Consider the following 19,464-nt stretch of genomic DNA (forward strand, 5'->3'; position numbering starts at 1 on the left):
ATGGTAGTGTCAGCACATGATCACAGGTCTGTAAACTGGGTCATAGGTAATCGTAGTCTCAAATTCAGAAGATTTCCAGCTATCCGAAAAGTGAAGTTCAGAAGGGATCATTCAAATTCCTACAAAGAACCAGCATTATTTTAAGAGAGAGCTTTAAATGCTGATCAAACAGACCATAAAACATGAGCAAAGTGCTCTTAGATATAGAAATTCAAGATTATTTTGTGAGTCCTTGAACATATACTGAGCTGGTAGCACCAATGAGGTTTGAAAAATGTGTCTGGCACTTTGTTTACACTGTATTAAATCCATGCCTTTGGGTTCCCACTGGTCACTCATGGAGGTTGAGGGGGACTTTTTTCTCCAATCAGTACAAACTAACAACTGGTTTCTTGTCTGATTTTTCACCTCTTTCTGCTGAAGCACTGGAATTTGGTCAGAGCTCGAGACAGGTTGTTGGATGATGTACACTGATGTTCCTAAAAGACTGACATTCCTTGAGTATGCTTCATACATGTACCTTGCTCATCTGACCGATGTTAAAACTATTGCTGGATGTGCAATCAGGATGTACTTCTCCTTGACACATATATTACTCTTTTATGTTCATTACTACTCCTCCTCCACTACAGAGTGTGGCCGAGGCCACTTTCTCAAAATGTCTGGGAGCTGTCTTTAAGAAATCTGCTGCTATTGAGGGCACCCAAGCCAATGGTAACACTCTTTAAGTTACCTCTGGTGCATTAAAGTGTGTCTTTTTGCATTTTCTTATTATCCTTATTATAGGATGTCGGAAACGTTCAGTGGCCAGTGGACTAGATATTGATTGCAAGGCTTGTGCTGTATTCCCTGAATTTATCCAGTCCCATATGCTTTTAGTTGTGTAGGGATCAGAGCACTCACATCTCTCACCTTTGAATTTAAATCTTAATCAAAGGATCAGGCTAACACAGTTTTTTCATTTTACAAGCAGAATTTTTTATAAGATTTCTGCCACATTTACTTCCTTCTTTCTCCAAGAGCATTAAAAATGGCTTTCTGAGTTTTACTATTTCTGAGCATGTGGTACTTCTTTCCATGCATCCCATCAAAGTAATAGAAGAGCTTCTTCCCATTAAGAATGCACTAGTTCAGTCTATCACCATTCCAAGTCTTTCTTGTAGTGTTTGAAACGTGACATTTCATTGCTACCTCCTTCTATTTATCAGACAGGACTATGTTTTGTAGGGAGATGACTCTTCCATTAGACCCCCATATCCACTGAAGACTAAGGAGTGAAAATGGACCAGGGGGATTTTTCTCAACAACTCGTGCGGCTCAGCCAAAAGATTGCTGGAGAACCAATCAGCTAAAACTCTTTCAGTTATAATGAATGAGAGTAATGAAGCCTGAGTGTCAAAAATGCATGCAAATCATGAGTAAACTTATCAGAGTAGACTAGAACACAAACTTGCACACATCTGTCTGCAGATAGAAACGAACATATTTTGGAGCAACAGATAACTGATATCTAAAAACTTTGAGTAATTCTTTTGGTATTCTTGAGATTATGCATGGACACAGCAATCATCAGACAGATTCCTCAGCTGAGGTGAATGTTCTGAAGGAAGCAAGTTCCTCAAAGTATTTCCTACTTTGCTTTTAGCAGTTTGTTCTAGAGGCTGGAGGAGACGGCTGTGACTGTGGACCTGAATGCCAGGACTGTGTCGCGTTCCATTCACCACCTCAGTTTCCTCATCAGTAAAGTGCGGAATAAAGTGTATTAATCCTTTACCTCAGGCGTGTCTGATATGGTTGGAAGTCTGACATGTATGCAATCTCAGCCCAATTCCATGTGGTTGAAAACTGTGGCTGACTACAGTGACCTCTCTGTCACCATTGCAGTAACAGCCTAGACAGGCCTCTTTACAGTTAAGCCTGCAGGAGTTAATGGAGGAATCATACGTATTTCGAAATCACCTTTTTAATAGCAACTGGTTTAACCTTCTCTTTCACAATACAATGCCAACTTTTGATATTTCCCAGAAGCCACTGCCTGAAAAATTACCAGATGTTCTGTGAGAGATGTCTAACGGTGACAATGCTTCTGACCTGTCTGAAGTAGAGTAAGTATGGATTCCACCCAAACTTGCGCTGTTTCAGACTAAGCAGACATAGATGCACTGAGCCTGAAGCTTAAACTACTGCTTTGCATTAGCAAAGTTCAGTTCTCCAGAGCAGATGTGATTTTAGGATACATCTCTTTCTCATTTTAAATGTTTTATTCAGTCTAAGTTGCCTGTCACTCTGGTAATAAAGCACTAATAAATATAAATATTATTTATGTGACAACAGTCTGGCAAACTACAGGAAGAAACAGGCACATGCATTCAGATCTCAAGTTACAAGTAAATTCAGTCTTTGAAGAAAACCCAAAACTAAATAGAAGTAAGAGAAACAAATAAAGGCTTTCCTAACGAAATTTAGTCAAGAAAATTACCTTATTGACCTGATAATATTAAATTTGTCAAATGTTATTATATTTAATAACGTATTTCCTCAGAGTCATAGCACTGAAAAGCATAATGTAAATATCAGAATCCACTGGACTTCTGTTGTTAGAGAATAATACACATCTGCACATATATACATGCAAACATTAACATTGATAATTTGCAAATCAAAATACAGATCAATGTACATTTTGGATTTCTAAAATACACTTAATAGCTTTATTCTGAAACAAAATAGTAAAGAGGACATGAGGGAAGAGAATGGCGATTTTAGTGGTCCAGAGTTCTAATTGTAGTTTCTGCAGAAATAATTTTGAGTCCTTTGGGTTCAGCAAAAGAGACAATGACTGACAGCAAATGACTACTTCAGATGGAACTTCACTGCTATGAGCAAAAACCCCAGTCTTTCTCTAAAAAGGACAGTACTGCCAGAGGAAGAGAAACAGATTGTCTTTTACATTCTGCCTTCAAAAGCCTCTTCAAAGTGAAGCGGTGAAGTGGCTACTGGCTTGAAGGGAGGAACAAGAAATAGGAAAAGAATGAAGTTTAGATTAAGTATGGGGCTGCCATAGAAACTATCCAGGCCAGCTGAAGAGACAGTATTTATTTTGTACAGCTAATTGGCTGATAGAGATTTTTTTAAAACTGGGCCAAATGCTGAAGAGTCAGTGGCAGTTCTCCAAACAGAGCACTTTATACTGGAAAAGGAAAAGGAAAGAAAGAAAAAACCTGTCACCTTTCTCTTACGGGTCCATCACAGGGTTGAAATTCTAGTCAAAATTGAAGTCAATGGGAGATTTGCCATTGATTTTGATGGAGCCAGACACCATCCCAGATATTTTCTTTTCTATTTTCAGACAGATACATTTGACTACCACCAATCAGCTGTCCTCTGTTAGTGGTTTTTTTAGTGTTTTTCAGCCTCCACGGCTATGTCTATATTAGGGAATTTTTGCTGAAATTTCTCAGCATTGCTACTCCCTGTCTAGTACCAGTATAAGGTTATATCAGCGCTGGTGGCTCCAGCTGTTTATATCTGCCAGTGTATTAAACAGTGAGTCATGTAACGGTGCACAGTGCTAGCCAATATTACTTATTTGTTGTTTCAGAGTAGCATCTGTATCTAGGTTCATTAACTTTACCTTTTAGTAAGTTTGACTGTGACTTAAACCACTCAGAACTTTGGGGGAGCTCAAAGTCTATTGGTCTTGAAGATCTTTCAGCTAATGACACCAGACAGATGGATAGAATTGTTTGGGGTAAATCATTGTTGCTATTTTATTTCTCTGTATGATACATGAACTGTACAGATGTAGTGAAGCACATGAGTATTTAAAGCCATGACAGGTTTTTTTTTTTTTACATTAATTACAAAATTACTACCTTGGATAAAAAATACACAAGTTCTGCATCTTTTGCACCAATAAAATTTGTCCCAGTGTTCCAGAATTTCCTCTAAGCTCTCCCAGTTTTAAGTGACATGAATTGTTCTGATTGGTCTCAAGGGACTGTTAACTTAAAACCTAATGAATACTATTTAAATGTCAGCTTTGTTGAAAAATTAATTATTACTCTATTACTCAGATAATTTGTTCATCTGTCACCGTTTCAAACAGATATAAATATTTGTCTGCAGGGCCATTGCAGCTACTGATTACTGCCAAGTGAAGCAGTAAGAGATCACATTCTCCCAAAACATCTCTAATAAACTCCACCCACCAGAGAAGAAGAGCAAGCCCAGAACAAAGCTCTTGACTAGCTAATGCTCTCCTAAAGCTCAGGCTGCTTTTGTGTCTTCCAAATTCACAAATTCTTCATGAATCTCTTTTACAACAGCCAAAAATCTGCAACTCTCTTGATGCCTCTTCATTTCAACTTTTATATGGAAGTTTCAAAACCAGATGTAATGTACTGATAGTTAGGGATTCCAGAAGTTTCAGCATAGAAAATAGTTAAGAATTGTGTGCAAGAAAAAAAAGTCCACACATTACTGAAGATGTGAACTATTTACAGGCTAAAGGTTTTCTTGTTTTCACTATCTTTCTTTTCTGAACAGTTTTGAAAATAAGTATTTTCAAGTATTCAAGTTTGCCATTTACATTGCAGACTGCTGTCTTCTGCAAAGAGTCAGTCACCTGCTGGAGATTTCAAAGCTGGCTCATTACACAGCATACAGCCATGGATCTACATTTAAAGGCCTTGACATCAGTAGAAGTAAAAGATGCCTTTGGCACATTGCAACATCTTATCTTCTAGTTCCTTATCTGTAGGTTGAACATCCCCAAAATTGATTGTCAGCTGGGTGGAATTTGTGCTGTCATGTTCTGCCTTTGCAATATGTAATTAGTGATAATCATAGAAACAAACAGCTGATAAAAACAGCCAAATATTTTAAGAAAAAAACATCAAACGGCTTCTCTACAGTGCAGAGGATGCACCACTAAAATCTATACTAGGCCACCATCGTTGGTTGGAGCTTCTAATAACCAAAGACTGTCATAGTGTATTTTATGAGCTTTAGGGTATGAGTAACAGCAAATAGTGATCAGTTGGTTTTGACCTGCCTCCAGTTCATCCCCAGGACTCCTGAGGTGAAAGGCTAACACTGTAAAAGAACAACAACTCAGAAAAGTATCCAATTTTCCAGGAGGAATTAATTTAACTAATGATATTATGGGAATATCCTTTGTATTGCATGTCAAAGGTTAAGCCATGACAAAATTGTAATTTTTGGGGGATCAGCATTAGGGATCGTAGATGGAAAGCACCCCAACCTGCCCAGGCATTTTACAGAAGTTAGCCACAGTCTTCTTGAGAGAGCTCTTACAGCTTTTCATCCTGACTAGCCTGCAAAAGCAAGTAGATTTCTCAAAGAGAGACGGGAAAGGAAAACCAGCCCATGTCAGGATTTCATTAAGGAACAGGAACTGTGGTACATTAAAGTTTGACAGACTTCCAGAGCTTCTAGTTTCTACTATTGCTTGGAGCTACATTGTGTATCTCTGAAAGGGTGTATTAGTTCCTTAAATAAATAAGAACCACATACAATTACTGAACAGATGAAGTCCAAACTTTGGCTATTATCAAGATCAACTGGTTTTTAAATTCAGGTTATTTTTTTTTTCCCGTGGACATCTGAGGCCCATCTTTGTAGGGCCTGGTTGCCTGTGTTGAGGAATTATTTGTGGAGAGACCTAATTTCCCTGAGGAAATACAAACCTACATTTCCTATATGGAACAGACACTATAAACCAGCACATCAGATGACCACAGAGATCTCGGGGACCTGCAGGTCTCATTGTCATCTGTAGAAACATGCTTTTGCCTGCACTGGCTGCAAGCACTCCAGTTATTTCTCTGATGGGCTGTTTTGCCCCTGAGGTCTGCTGCTAAGCAGTCCCACTCTCTATCCCCAGCTATTTTCTTAGAAGCCCTTCTCAGTGAAGGCCCAAATCCATGCTGAGGAAATTTCAGAAAAGGCTTTACAATTTCACAGGTTTAGGATGTCATCCATGCGTCCCTGATTTAACAAACACATGTTCTAGGAACTTCAGATGCTTATCTCTGTAAAATAAAAAGGTTACAGCACTTGTTGGGATATCATTTCATAAATATTCTTTTGGCAGTGTTCACTGGGCACCCTACTCACGAGCTGATTTCTTGACTTTCTGTGTCTGACAAATACCAAATTCCCTGATATAAAGACTGAAGAACCATCCCGTTCTAAGAAGCTGCACTGTCTTCAGAGAGAGAGCTTGGATAAACAGGTTTTTATATTGAAATGGCTTTGTGTATGTTCTGTCTCTCACACACTGCAGGACAACTGGTGACATTGCCCACCTCATTCTGCAAGTAGTGACACTGAGCTCCCTGAAAGAAACTCAAAGGCTAAAAGTGCCAGAATCAGTCTCCTTGTAACTTCACTTCAACTTTTATCACCTTGAAAGAATCCTAGACCCTGACCAAAATGTGCTAACACGGAAGGAAGCTCAAAGCTTAAAGCTGACACGTCTGTAATGATATTTAAGGTTTCTTCCCGCCTGAACCGCGCTTTCCTTTGCAGAGGTGCTAAATACCAAAAGCCTAAATTTACTGGGAGAGGAGGCCTCAGCCTCTCTGAAAGATGAGGTAGTTACCTACATGCACAGTGATGTGATCGAAAAACAGATCTGACCTAAGGTGGTTTTTTTAAACAGAATATGTATTAAAGCAACAAGAAAGAAGTATTTCAGCCTCAAAGATCTACTTCAAGATCCTAACCCAATCTTTTTGTTACAGCTCTGGGACTTAGAATAAAACATACAATTAAACTTATGAAACAAAATAGCAAAAAATAAACTGCTTTGCAGTTCAGATTAATTATGGAAATCTATAGTTTTATGGATTTCAATAGACTAACAGAAGTTAGGAGTGACAGTGTTTAATCTATCCTAATGGACTCTTCAATATTCCGAAATCTGGACATATTGATCATGCAATTCACACTGGATAAAAAGAGGAAATACACATTTGTGGCCACATTCTACCCTCAGCATTCCTGACAGCACTCCAGCTTATTTAAAAACAACATTCAAACTGCACATTGGTTTCCCTTGTGGCTTAATTCACATTATTCACTGAACTCCTTTTTACTAGAAACTGACTGAAGAGCCAGATTCTGAGCTCATTGTTTGTTTTTTGCTGACTACAATGAACAGCTTTCTCGGTTTCCAAGCCCAGCATTTCTATACACTCACAACAGTTGCAACCACCAACTAGCAAAATAAAAGCAGGTCAGGGATGGGGAGGCAGGATGATTGAAAAGAGGGTGCACGTGCTTTTCAGAAAGAATGAGACTGAAAACTAATAAAAGACTTGGTCGTAGCCTGTGGCAACAAATGACATCAATCGAGCATGGGAGATGTGTGTCCCAAAACAGAAAAAAAATGTAAAAAATAAAAGAACATTCATGGATGTATATTTCTCAGCTTGAAATAAATGAGCTTAAATAGTGTTACTACTCCAACATGAAAAATAATTCTTCACAAAAGAAATAAGAACCATGAGCACTGATGCCAGTAAAGAGAGTTTTCAGTCCCAAGAGGTTCAAGCTGGTGACAAAAGCAGGGATACTGTCTCTCTGCCCCTCTGTCTTGGTCTTCCTGATGGATCAAGATAGTTTAATTTGCCAGTGGTTCACTGGAAATTACTGCTGTAAGAGCCACAGACCTCATTGTTCTATGGTTGAGTGGCTGAGGTGATTGCCACCTATGCCCCGCCAATCCTGGACTGTTTTCAATCAGATGGAAAAATAAAAGTCTGATTACCTTATCAAGGATTCCTCATGGACATTGGACCTGTGCCAACTCCACATCTCCAGTCCTCCCTAATAAGCTTCTCTTGACTTTACACTGACAACTGTCCTATGCCACTACTTTGCAACGGGCTCACTGAGACACTCTCACACTGTATCTGTGGCTGTGAGTGCAGCTGGTCCACACACCAAAGCTACCTGTCATTTAGCTAGCTAATTTAGCCTTGTAATTTTATCACCTGATGATTTTTGGTTAAGCTGACACAGTGGTTTTCAACCTGTGGGACACTTATGCCTCTAGGTCTGTACACTACTTCTGGAAAACCACCAAGAAAAACAGGTTTCCTGTCAGTAGACTCAAATTTGCTCTTAAAGGGTGTCAATGAAAAATTTTTAGAGGATAGCAAAATTAGCATGAGCTACAGCATATGATCAGTTCTGATTTAGACTTCAAATGGCTGAAAATATACTGTATGCCTTGATTAATTGCTCCAATCACTAATTAAATTATTTGGTAAAACACAGACCTTAAATCTAGTCTGAACACTAGATACTACTCTGAATTCATCTGGTCGACTAAAGAGCCCTTCATGATGGGAATTTTTTTCATATAAGCAAGTTATCTTTTTACATTTTCGCCGGCAACCACAATGGAGTTTTCTTTGGTTTCCCACTGCATATAAGGTTCCCCACTCCAATCATTCTGATCCCTTTTTCCTGGCATCCTTTGGAGATCAGAAAATCCCATTGTAGTGGGTAACGAAATACACATATAATCGCTGCTTTTAGGGGCCGGTAGTTTTAGACCCTTACCCCAAAAATGGTCCCTGATCAGCTGCATTGCTTTTAAATCAACATAGCTACTTATGGGTTTAGTCAGGAACTACCCCATATGCAAAGGAGCCCCATGAAAACAGTTATGAAGAACTGTTGAGAGCCTTGACTGTGTTTCTGATGTTCCTGACTGAGGGAATGCCATATGGAATGTTCTCATTATATATTCCCACCACCACCACCCTAAATCAACAGGTGTGTGTTTCTTGTGCTAGCAATATGCAACTAAGTGCCCATTACTGGTCACCATGGTATGTATTTTTCAATACAGTCTGTTCGACTTTCGTCTCTTCCTTGCCTTTTTAAATAAGAAGAGAAGCAAGGGGTATTTACTGCAATGTCAGTGTCAAGAAACTAACAGCCTGATCCAGCTCCCATCAAAATTAATGGAAAAATTCCCACTCTTTCAGGGGGTGTTGGTCTAGACTCGAAATGGACAGGTTCTTCATGCTCCGGAGTCATCTTTATTCCCAACCAGGTGTCTTACAGCCAGACAGATGCAACCATGTCGGCACACCGCTGCACCTGACCCAGTAATCCTGCTTGTTTTGAAAGCCAGACCCAATCCCTAGACCACAAGTGAAGCCATCCTTTGGAACAGAGCAATCAAAAGTTGTAAAGCTCCTACAAATGATACTTTTTCTGGATTAGCCACTTGGCTACATTGTGTATATTGCATTTCCATCTTCTTTGTCACATTAAAGCAAACATTCTTTATTGCTTATGTTATGAAGTATCTTGTAGTACACATACAGGGTGAGAAATATAGCTGAATTGGCATTACAAAATCAACTTTAATAGTGATAGATTTCCAAGGTTGCTTTTTTGGTTGATGATTATTTGGGGGTTTTTTCCACTTTTGGTGGATAGCAGTACTGTTTTCTACACTTTATCTCTTTCTTTCAGCTGAGTGCATTTTATATGCTAGAAAAAATGTTTGTCTTTTTATTCTTTTTATGTATTCTGTTTTTTCCAGTCCCGTGGTAGCTACTTGGTTTGGTGTTTATTTCATGCAGCAGAAAATACCTATCACAGAAATGCAAAGGCAGCCTGACAGCAAGCTTCTCTTTGGGCACGTTGACATCATCCTCCTCTCTGAGCTCTAATTCAGCTTTCAACACAATGCCTAAAACTGCACAGCCTCCGGGCACAAAAGATGAACACGAGAGTACACTTGTGCATTCTGTTGCCCTGTAAGCAAATTGCCTTTTTAATGAGGAATCAGTCAAATAATGGGTTTGATAGTCTGTGTTTAGATTAGGTAAGATAGATAAAGTGCAAAAGTGTTTTTTGGTGTATCACAGACAGCAGCACATCCTGTGCAAAGTTCAGGGCTATGAAAGCCGTTGACTAATTCTTCAACATCTCTCACAAGAAAAGACAAGATGCAGATATTTCAAGTGTGATAACTACTATTTGGGGAAAATGCGGGCGCTAGGATTTTTTAACTTCACTGATAGGCCAAACCGGAGCTGCACTTTGTGAAGTGCATATATATTTAATAAAAGAGAACTCCTGCTTTCAGTTGTCTGTCTATATTTACATGGACTATGCCTGGAAGGAGGAGAGAAGAATGCCATTGCTTTCATGTAATAGATAAGGAAAAGAAACTGTGGGTATGTGCATACGAACAATGTTTGTGGGGTGAACATTGCCTCCCCTGCTCATGATGATAACAAATCAGTGCACACACACAGAGAACCTCTGCAGATTGGATAATGTGCTGTGAATTGCTACCATCTCGTTCGAGATGCAGTACCTTTGATGTACATACATACATGTAATGAATTGTATCTAAACTCTCCCCCAATAAGTAGCGAGCTAAGCATTTTTGAATGCTCCAAACCCACAAGGTACTTGGTTGTCTGTCTGAGCTCTGCATTGCAGCGGCTGGAAGTTGATGGAAGAGAGGAGGGAAAAGGCATCCATATTTCCAGTTTTCCTTTTCAAGCTGAATAGCTTGGATGAGAGAAGAGGGAACATAACTGAATCACTCAGACAAGCTGTTCTTTCAACTGGTGGGGTTGGGAGGTTAAAAGATTTTTACAAATAAACAATTAAAAAAAAGGCAAGTGTTTGACAGGAAGGCTGTAATTCTGCTCTGCTCTGTACCACATAAAGTACTGAAATATGGAAATTTTATGTTATCTGTCCTTCTCTTGTAAAACTAGTACATTCTCTTCTTATCATTATGTCTCATCTGGTACATTATTCAAACTCAAGCCAAAGTATTCCACCACTTAAGATATTACATAAACAAAAATAATGTGAAGAAGCTCATAATAAACACATCACAAAACCCTGCTTCTTGGCTTTCTAAAATCTTGCTTGCTTTGTTTTGACAGGGCAAAGAGTACATCAAACCTGCCTGACCAGCTTCCTCACTGGGACACAATCTGAAGGTAGATCGTGTCTTACACAGGCAGCTCTTTGTCATCCTCAGCACATTTTCCGTAGTGGTGGATGCATCTGGGAAAAGTGATGGGACTCGTGTCCCTGTGATCTGGCAATCAGCCAGTGCTATCCTATCTGCTGGGCATGAGAGAACTGATGAGGCTGTAGACCCACAGTCTATTTTATACTGCTTTTGAATTTCCCTCATTCTGACAGAAGAACGGTTCAGTGTTGGCACACATGGCGAACCAGCTTCAGGGCTGTTATAACCTGTAATAGTTGGTGACAGCCTCCAAGACACTGGTATGTCAGGCGAAAGACAGCTGGTTGGCAGCAGTCCTGACCATACTCACTCTTTCATTGACTTCACATGCTTTACAGTTATGACATAGACAATGGAAAGTGGTTTTAGAAAATATGTGCCTGTAGGGAACTTTGTATTTCATAGAAATGTCCATATAATCACCAGGTTTTTATTCCACAGTGACAGGACAGGAAAAGGATCTCATCTTACCCGTTTAGGATAATTTGTTTTAAATGGACAAAGTAAAAACCCTAGCCATTCTCTCTGTCTTTTAAAAAGTGGTTAGTTTCTTTAATGCAGTTGACCTCAGAGATTCACCACTGCATGTACTGTAATTTGAATGAGAAATATGCTGCTTTCAAGATTGAGTCTAAGCAGAACTGTTCTTTGATAAACTAATCTTTGTAAAATCCACTGTGCTGCTGTGTTTAACAGACCCAGGAGCTAGCTATTAGATCTCTTTTTTATTTTGTTCTCTTTCAATAGACTATTTAGAGTACAGCACACTCAAAAAATAGGAATGGGGCTCCCCAACAGCTATTAGTTATGGCTGTACTTCCTTTTGCCAGAAACACAAACCACACAATCCTTACAGCAATCAGCACAAAACACATCATGTTAAATCCCTCGTTTCTTTAGCATAATATGAAGTCTCTCTTTCTCTCATATTACCATTTTGGTCAGTCAGGTATGTGAGGTTTTTCTAGGCAACAGGTGTTTTTTGAAATAAAATACAACCTTGCCGTCAGCTCATTATGTGAAAGAGACAGCAGCTGCAAATATAATGCTGAGGACACATGGTCTATAAGACACCCAGAAGAAAAATACTCCTTGTTCCACTTGTTAAGGTAAAGCACAGATGTTGCTTCAGTGATAAGCATGAGCATAAGGCAACCGCAGTCTGCTTCATGTTGTAAATTCAGAATCTAAGATTTCAGAATATTTAGTAGGCTGCAATCAGAATCACCAGTTTCTTTATGTAAGGGAAAGTTGTTTATGTCTAATCTCATAGTTCTAACAAATAATCCTTATCACAGTTTGCATTACACTATCATCAACAATATGCTAGGGACTATCTGCAGACTTGGCAGATAAATTATTAATAATCTTTAATATGGACTCGAATACAAACAGTGACAAATCCATAAATTAATATGCTGACTGATTTAAACATTTACAGATAGTGTATATTAAAAAGGTTTTAGTCATTCAGAATGTTAAATGCTTTTTTTTCCCTGCTTAGTGTTGGTACTAAGGCTATTTCTGTATCTCTCAGATCTATACTGTTGAGAAATCAACTGCAAAACAATGGTGTCTAATGAATGTAATGACCAAAGCTAGAACCGATCCTTTCCAGGGAGCAATTCTCTACTCAGTTAAGTTGATAATTCCTGTCCCATCCCATCCCCAGTTTATTAGTTTTTCCCTGATTTCTTTTAAGAACAAAGCACATATATTGTAGCTTATAGTATAACTGTTAAGGTGAAAAGGCTTTTTCAAATAAAAAGGAAGTGCAGTATTTCCTTAGAAACACAAAGATCCTCTACAATTGCCTGATCTCCTTACTCCCTCCAGTCTTCTAGGCCTAACTAGGTCAGAAACTCCACCCTACCTACAAGAACATATAACACCACACAGAAACCACAGTTCACAGAATAATCCCAGAGCTCTTGCCCTGTGAGTAGACTGGTTACTTTGGCTGTCTTGCAAAATATTTATGCTGGCTTTGCAGCATAAGTCCCACTAGCTTGTAGGACTGCACATTTTTCTGGCTACAGTGTTTGTTATGTAGAGCAGCAGCTGCAATGAATTGGGAAATGTACACATGGAGAAAGGCCTGATGGCATGGATCTACTAGAAAAAGTCAAAAGTATCACACTCCTTCAGACCCAACTCAAACTGACCCTGGCTCTTTTATGTGTGTTTTTTTTGGCAAAATGTGGATCAGAAAGCTGTTGGTAAGATGAGTCCTTGCTTTCTCATTCTATTGCCACCAGTTTTAGAGAAGACAGGCTTAAAAAGTAAAACGAAACAAGCTCTCATCACAAGATATAAGGTTACAAAGTAATTTAATCATGAAAATGATAGTATAGTACTTCCTTGCTGTGACACAGGTAGTAAAAAAGGGTCATTTAAATGTCTGACATACTCATTTTTAGATTGCTATGTTGTTCCAAATGAAAGAGATGTGAAGAATAAAAACACACAATCAAAAGAACAAAATCTCTACATTAATAGGAATGATGATACACGTGCCTAGAAGACAACCACAAGAAGTTATCACTGCTTGGACCCACCTACTGTTTGCTACTCACTTTTTGACTTGTGTTCTTAATTGTGTTCCTGTCCTGCAAAGGGCTTAGCAGCCAACAGGACAATTCAAATTGCTTGTGACTGAGAATATTTATATATTTTGCATACTATGGTCCTCAGCTTTTGGTGCTGTAGAAGGGGAGCAGCTTGTTCTTATATATACAGCCTTTTGCCCTTCCTGAACCAACTGTCCTCAGTGTGTTATGCCAGGTTATTACTACTACAAGAACTAGTAATTCAGAGTACTACTATTAAGATTATCCTCTACTCAGCAATCAAGACCAAGCACGATCACACAGATTCCAAGATTTGTGCACTTGTATCATGGGGAGAAAATTTGTGTAAATACTCACATGTGTTTTCACATCACCTTCAAGAATCTTGCTGTACCTGAGAAACTCAGCAACACTTCCATTCAGCAGCCTATCAAAGGCTTCAACATATGGTGCTATGCCTATAGAAGAACAGCATTCCATTACAATGGATTCATAAAGTACATAATGCATAGGACGTTCCTGTGTAGCAGATGGAGGAGAAATACCATAGAAACAGGGGAAATTACTGTAACTTAATTTCTGCTGTGCTCATTGATTTCTGAAATCGGTAAAAAAGGATGTATAATGATTTTTTCCTAGCTAGAAAGAAAAATACCCTGCTCTTGGTAGCACTTGGCTACGAACATGAAGAGAATTTACTCTGTACAATGTAGCAGGAAGCCTCTTTAGTCTTTAGCGCCTTTTGCCACAGGTGCTAAAATAATAATTTCTCAGCCCTTCAAAGGTCTAGTGGCCTGATCACAAAATCACAGAATGGTTTGGGTTGGAAGGGACCTTAAAGACCATCTAGTTCCAGCCCCCATTCCATGGGCAGGGACACCTTCCACTAGACCAGGTTGCTCAAAGCCCCATCCAACCTGACCTTGGTTGCTGATAAGCATGATTGTCTTAACAAAATTCTACTGCTGTACATAAAACAAATATTATCCCCTAAAAAGAATCTGCAGTGTACTGAACAATTATTTTTATACCAGCCACACATTCCTGAAGACCTTTGTATTGTTTGGTGGCTTTTAATAGCAATCAATTCAATTTCCGGTAAGATAGAGTCTTTAGAACAGGTTGACAGTGGATTTATGCAGTGAGATGTGGCTTTGTAATCTTATTTCGTTGTCTGACCTTGAAAAACTGTCACTGGTAAAAGAAAGCTCAAATGAATCTTCTAGATGACACTTTCCATTGACATATATATGCTATACATTCTAACTGAGGAATAAAAATGCTATTTTCTATATAGTATACAGAGCAGTTTCCTGATAAAGTGGACAATCAGAAAATGCAGATGAGACTCAGTTTCTTATGCACCTGGCTTCTGTATGGCTCTATGTGACACCTTTTAAGAAGGCAAAAGTAATCTTTTCTTGTATGTTTTCCAGCTCTCCCTTTACTCCCTGATATATCCTCATGTCTCGTCTATACCTCAGAACCTTTGCCAGGTCCAGCATGAGCGATGCACGTGTGAATTTATGGCATCTGTAGGATCTGAGAGACCAAGGTTAAAATTCTTCCCAGCCTCTCTCCCTCATTAATGAAGCCTGAAGATTGCTCTGAAGAGGTACCAGGCTTTCCCCAGAGAGTTTGCTTTAACCTTTTGGCACTACCTGACAATTGTGTCCAAATTCATAATCTTGAAAGCCCTCTTTATTCCACAAGAGTCATCTGGCTCCTTGACAGAAAAAAGAAAGGCTCTGGCAATTGGGATTTTGCAATGGCCTGTGTGAAAAAAAAAAGTAGTTAGCTAGGAGGGATTTCAAGGCTCCTTTTGTTCTCTTGATGTCACTCACCTTTAATTCTGAGGAATTTCTGGGCTTTCTTCCACATTAAGTGTTTGTGTGTAAACCCCTCAAATGACCCAGTGTACGAAAGATTTTAGTTGTGGAGATGCTTTCCAAAGCCCATTTATGTTCTTTGTCAAAATCTGTGTATGTCTCCAAGAGAATCATTGTAACCTTTTGCTTTAGAGCAGCGTTTCAAATAGCAGTTCACCAAATGGCAATTCTCCTATGCAAAACTAGAAAGCAACTATGCTATTTTTTCGCTCTTCAATACAGCTAACTCCCAGGAGCACTTACTAGAATTTGCTGTGGGCTGTGCAGAGCAATTGAATGATTAGTTTGCAATCCTGCCATTGCAATGCCATTTAGGAAAACAGTAAAGGTACAGTTCTCCCATCCTCCTCATTATTTTGTTGTTTCTGAAAAAGTATTAATTGAAAAGTCACGGTTAGTTTTGTAATAATTCTAATTGTGAGATGGTCTTTTAGGGGAAGGGATCATGGTAGAAGAAGGCAATGAATCTCCATTTCGACTAGAGACTTAAAAAAGGTCATGCTCTGGCTGAGTGTCAGTTTTAAAGGAGAAAAAGAAAAAGAAACCTGTTCTGTGAGACTGTCAGCTCTGCAGTGGCTGTGGAGATTATGTGAACCACTGCAGAAGCACAGTAACACAGGCACGCAGAATGATGTTTGTGGCACTATATGCCTATCAGTCATCCAAACTGAAGAACCAGTACAGTCTTTCCTAACTGCATCAGCGAAGGGTAACTCCTGAATCTCCATGTGAGACACTGCCTGGAGACATGTCTGGCAAGTGCCCCGTGGTGCTGCTCATCTCAGCCTCTTACTGCAGTATCCTCGTGGGTGTGTTTTATAATCTCACTCCAACAAGGTTTGTCTGTTGGTTTCTTCTAGGGACCTGTTAGGGTTTTAAGGCTCTGCTTCCCTGGTGGGGAATCTTCTCACCTGACTGAGCTCCTGGGTTAGGCCAAGGATATAGCCATTTTCATGGAAGTACCTCACGTGGCAAGTTCATCTCCTGTTCTGAAAGCAGCCCTGGTTCTGCAACACTGAGCTCTGGATTAATGTAGAGATTCACCTAAATTGATTCTAGGACTGAAGCCTGTATTTTTCAAAAATGTAGGTTTCCTAGTAGTGATTGATTTATTTGTCAGTTTGTACATGGATAGTGTTTCTCCACGACTTTGCTATGGTTTACTGGCTGTCTAGATTTTCTCTGGACTGTATGCATTTTATTACTGAAGCTCACTGTGACGGGCTAACTCATTTGGTATGGAAGCCTGCTGGAAGATGCTCCCTTCCTTCTGTAGAAACACGCTGCTTTCAGTCAGCTGCTCCACAGCAGCTGCCAGTGTGCAGGCCCATGGCACATGTGACTGTGGGGAAGGCCTCTCGCGTGTGTTGTTGTGTAAGGGCTGGCATACAGGGACAATAAAGGAGCTGACTTGCTTCTGTGTCAGTAAGGAAGCTGCCTGCAACTTTCTACTTGTTCTGCAGCTTCTGTACAGCAACTGTGTCCATGCTGGTATGTGCTTTTCTCTGCAGAATGCAGGAAAGGGACAAGGAATACAGAAAGCAAAGACATGAAGCTAATAAAGGGATGTATGTCGGGGTTCTGGGTGGAAAAAAAAAGCTCTGGAGAAAGGAAAGGGCACCTCTAGTCAATTAACATTAGAACTGATACATTCATAAGGTTACTTACCTTGTAAATTTCAGGAACAATAAAAAAATTAAGGAGTAAAAAAATATGATTTGGTAATATAGAATCATAGAATCATCTAATGGTTTGGGTTGGAAGGAACTGTAAAGACCATCTCGTTCCAACCCCCTGCCATGGGCAGGGACACCTCCCACTAGACCAGGTTGCTCCAAGCCCCATCCAGCCTGGCCTTGGACACTGCCAGGGAGGGGGCAGCCACAGCTGCTCTGGGCAACCTGTGCCAGTGCCTCGCCACCCTCACGGTAAAGAATTTCTTCCTAAAGTCTCATCTAAGTCTCTCCTCTTTCAGTTTGAAACCGTTACCCCTCGTCCTATCACTACCCTCCCTGATCAAGAGTCCCTCCCCACCTTTTCTGTAGTCCCCTTTAAGCACTGGAAGGCCACTATAAGGTCTCTCTGGACTCTCTCACCCTGCCCTCACAAGGGAGGTGCTCCAGCCCCCTGAGCATCTTCGTGGCCTCCTCTGGACCAGCTCGAGCATGTATTTCTTGTGCTGGAGGCCCCAGAGCTGGACACAGCACTGCAGATGCGAGTAAATGAAGATAGACATTTTCGGTGTATTCTCCAATGTAGCACTTTGGAGATCCACTTGAGAAGGAAAAGCTTAAGAGGTAACAACGTAATGCCATGGATGTGTGGCAGCCCTTAGTAAACAAATGCTTATGAACAAACTTGTATTTGATCAAGGTTATTAAACAATTAAATGAAGTAGGTCTGCACTGTGAAATTCAGAGAGCTGGCAAGTAAAGTTTATATTGGTGACTTCTTCAGGAATATTTATGCTGTAAATTTTGGGGATGCCTCATTTCTTCTGCTAATTGGGCTCAAGCAGACATTTTCATTTGGTGAGTTATTTACAATATAAGTGCTAAAATGGAAGGAGTGATAAAGCTTGAAATATGGACAGTATGTTTCAGAGACTAGTCAAATCTTAAATTTTGTAGGCCATAATAATTTAGAATTATGCGTATGACTAAGCTTGCACATGACATTTCTAAATTCATTTTTTAAAACACTACTTTCTTTTGATACAAAATTCATAAGGGGTGGGATTGCATTCCCTCTTCTAAGAGAAACACATCCGCTACTTGCAATTTTTTGTTAACAGAGGGATGGTACTTCAGAAAAACCAGACTTACTTCCATTGACTCCATTGATAGCATCATACTCCATTCCACCAGATCTGTGTGAATCTGAAAATAATGATTCAAGTCGAGTCACTGCTTTCTCCAGTCTCTCCATCAAACCATGAGTCTCTGCCATTCTGAAAAAAATCATTCAGGATAGAACCAGTGTTAGACTCCTCTGAGTATAGCCCATGCTTTGCTTCATGTTACAGGTCTGTTCATCTTGGGGCTTTATCTTTTACCAGCTTTTATGGTAAAACTCGTATTTTTAAAGTATTGTCTTTCTGGCATATAAGCAGTTGCAGTGAAGCAGCTGCTATACGGTAACTTGCTTTTTTGTCAACAGGGAATATGATCAGTACTCAGCCCTGGTTTTTTCCCTCTAAACAGCAGGTTCAAACCACTTCCAGCGTAGCTTTGGACAGTCTGTATGTGGACAATTTATGACAAATGTATGTGTATGCTCCCAATCAGATATTGCAATGACCAAAATATTTATAAATGTAATTGGTAAAAACTTACACCTACAACAATTTGCATCAGCCATTTACAGAGGCAAAAATACAGATCAAATTAATACTTGACTGAAAGCCAGACTTTAAATGTATACCTGCTGACTTTTGAAAAGGTACATTCTGAAATTTGCCTCACCCTTTTATGCATGTAGTGAGACTCAGCCACTTTATTGAAGACTACACAAGAAGCCAAAAGGTCTTCTGTTTATTCTTCTGATATGATTTCCCACAACGTAATTTTTTTCTTACAAAAGTACCTGATGTGAATCAATGTTTCCCAAGCTTTTTACATCAAGCACTAATTAACCTTTGGAATGAAAAAAAAACCCAAAACCAGGGGCCCGCTTGTGCAGTACTGCTACAGTGCTTTTGATTTAAAATGAAACAGAAATTAGGTTAAATTTTTAACAGCTCACACACTACTTTCTTTCCCCACAATGAGATTATCTGCTTTCTTACATGCAAGGAAGTGTGGGCATTGACATTTTTGAATGCTGGCCAATGTCCCAGGGAACACAGTGCTATATACACCTCAGACTGAGAAACGGTTATATAAGCAAAGACAAAGCTATGTTTAAATACCTTATCATTTAATATCACAAGTTTAAAGTACATGTTCCT

General features: G+C 39.5%; 1 protein-coding gene across 1 annotated transcript in view; it reads right to left on the minus strand.

Moving 5' to 3' along the window:
* Window positions 1-18,464, minus strand: part of CAP2 (cyclase associated actin cytoskeleton regulatory protein 2) — a 57,865-nt gene extending 39,401 nt beyond the window's left edge. Inside the window, exons 1-2 of the mRNA XM_009947247.2 lie at window positions 18,341-18,464; window positions 13,984-14,084 (exon numbers count right to left, since the gene is read on the minus strand). Of these exons, the coding sequence (XP_009945549.2) occupies window positions 13,984-14,084; window positions 18,341-18,464 (225 nt within the window). The remainder of the gene's footprint in view (window positions 1-13,983; window positions 14,085-18,340) is intronic.
* Between the last annotated feature and the right edge of the window lie 1,000 nt (window positions 18,465-19,464).

The sequence above is a fragment of the Leptosomus discolor genome, chromosome 8 (genome assembly GCF_034619465.1).
Source record: "Leptosomus discolor isolate bLepDis1 chromosome 8, bLepDis1.hap2, whole genome shotgun sequence".
NCBI classification, from domain to species: domain Eukaryota; kingdom Metazoa; phylum Chordata; class Aves; order Leptosomiformes; family Leptosomidae; genus Leptosomus; species Leptosomus discolor.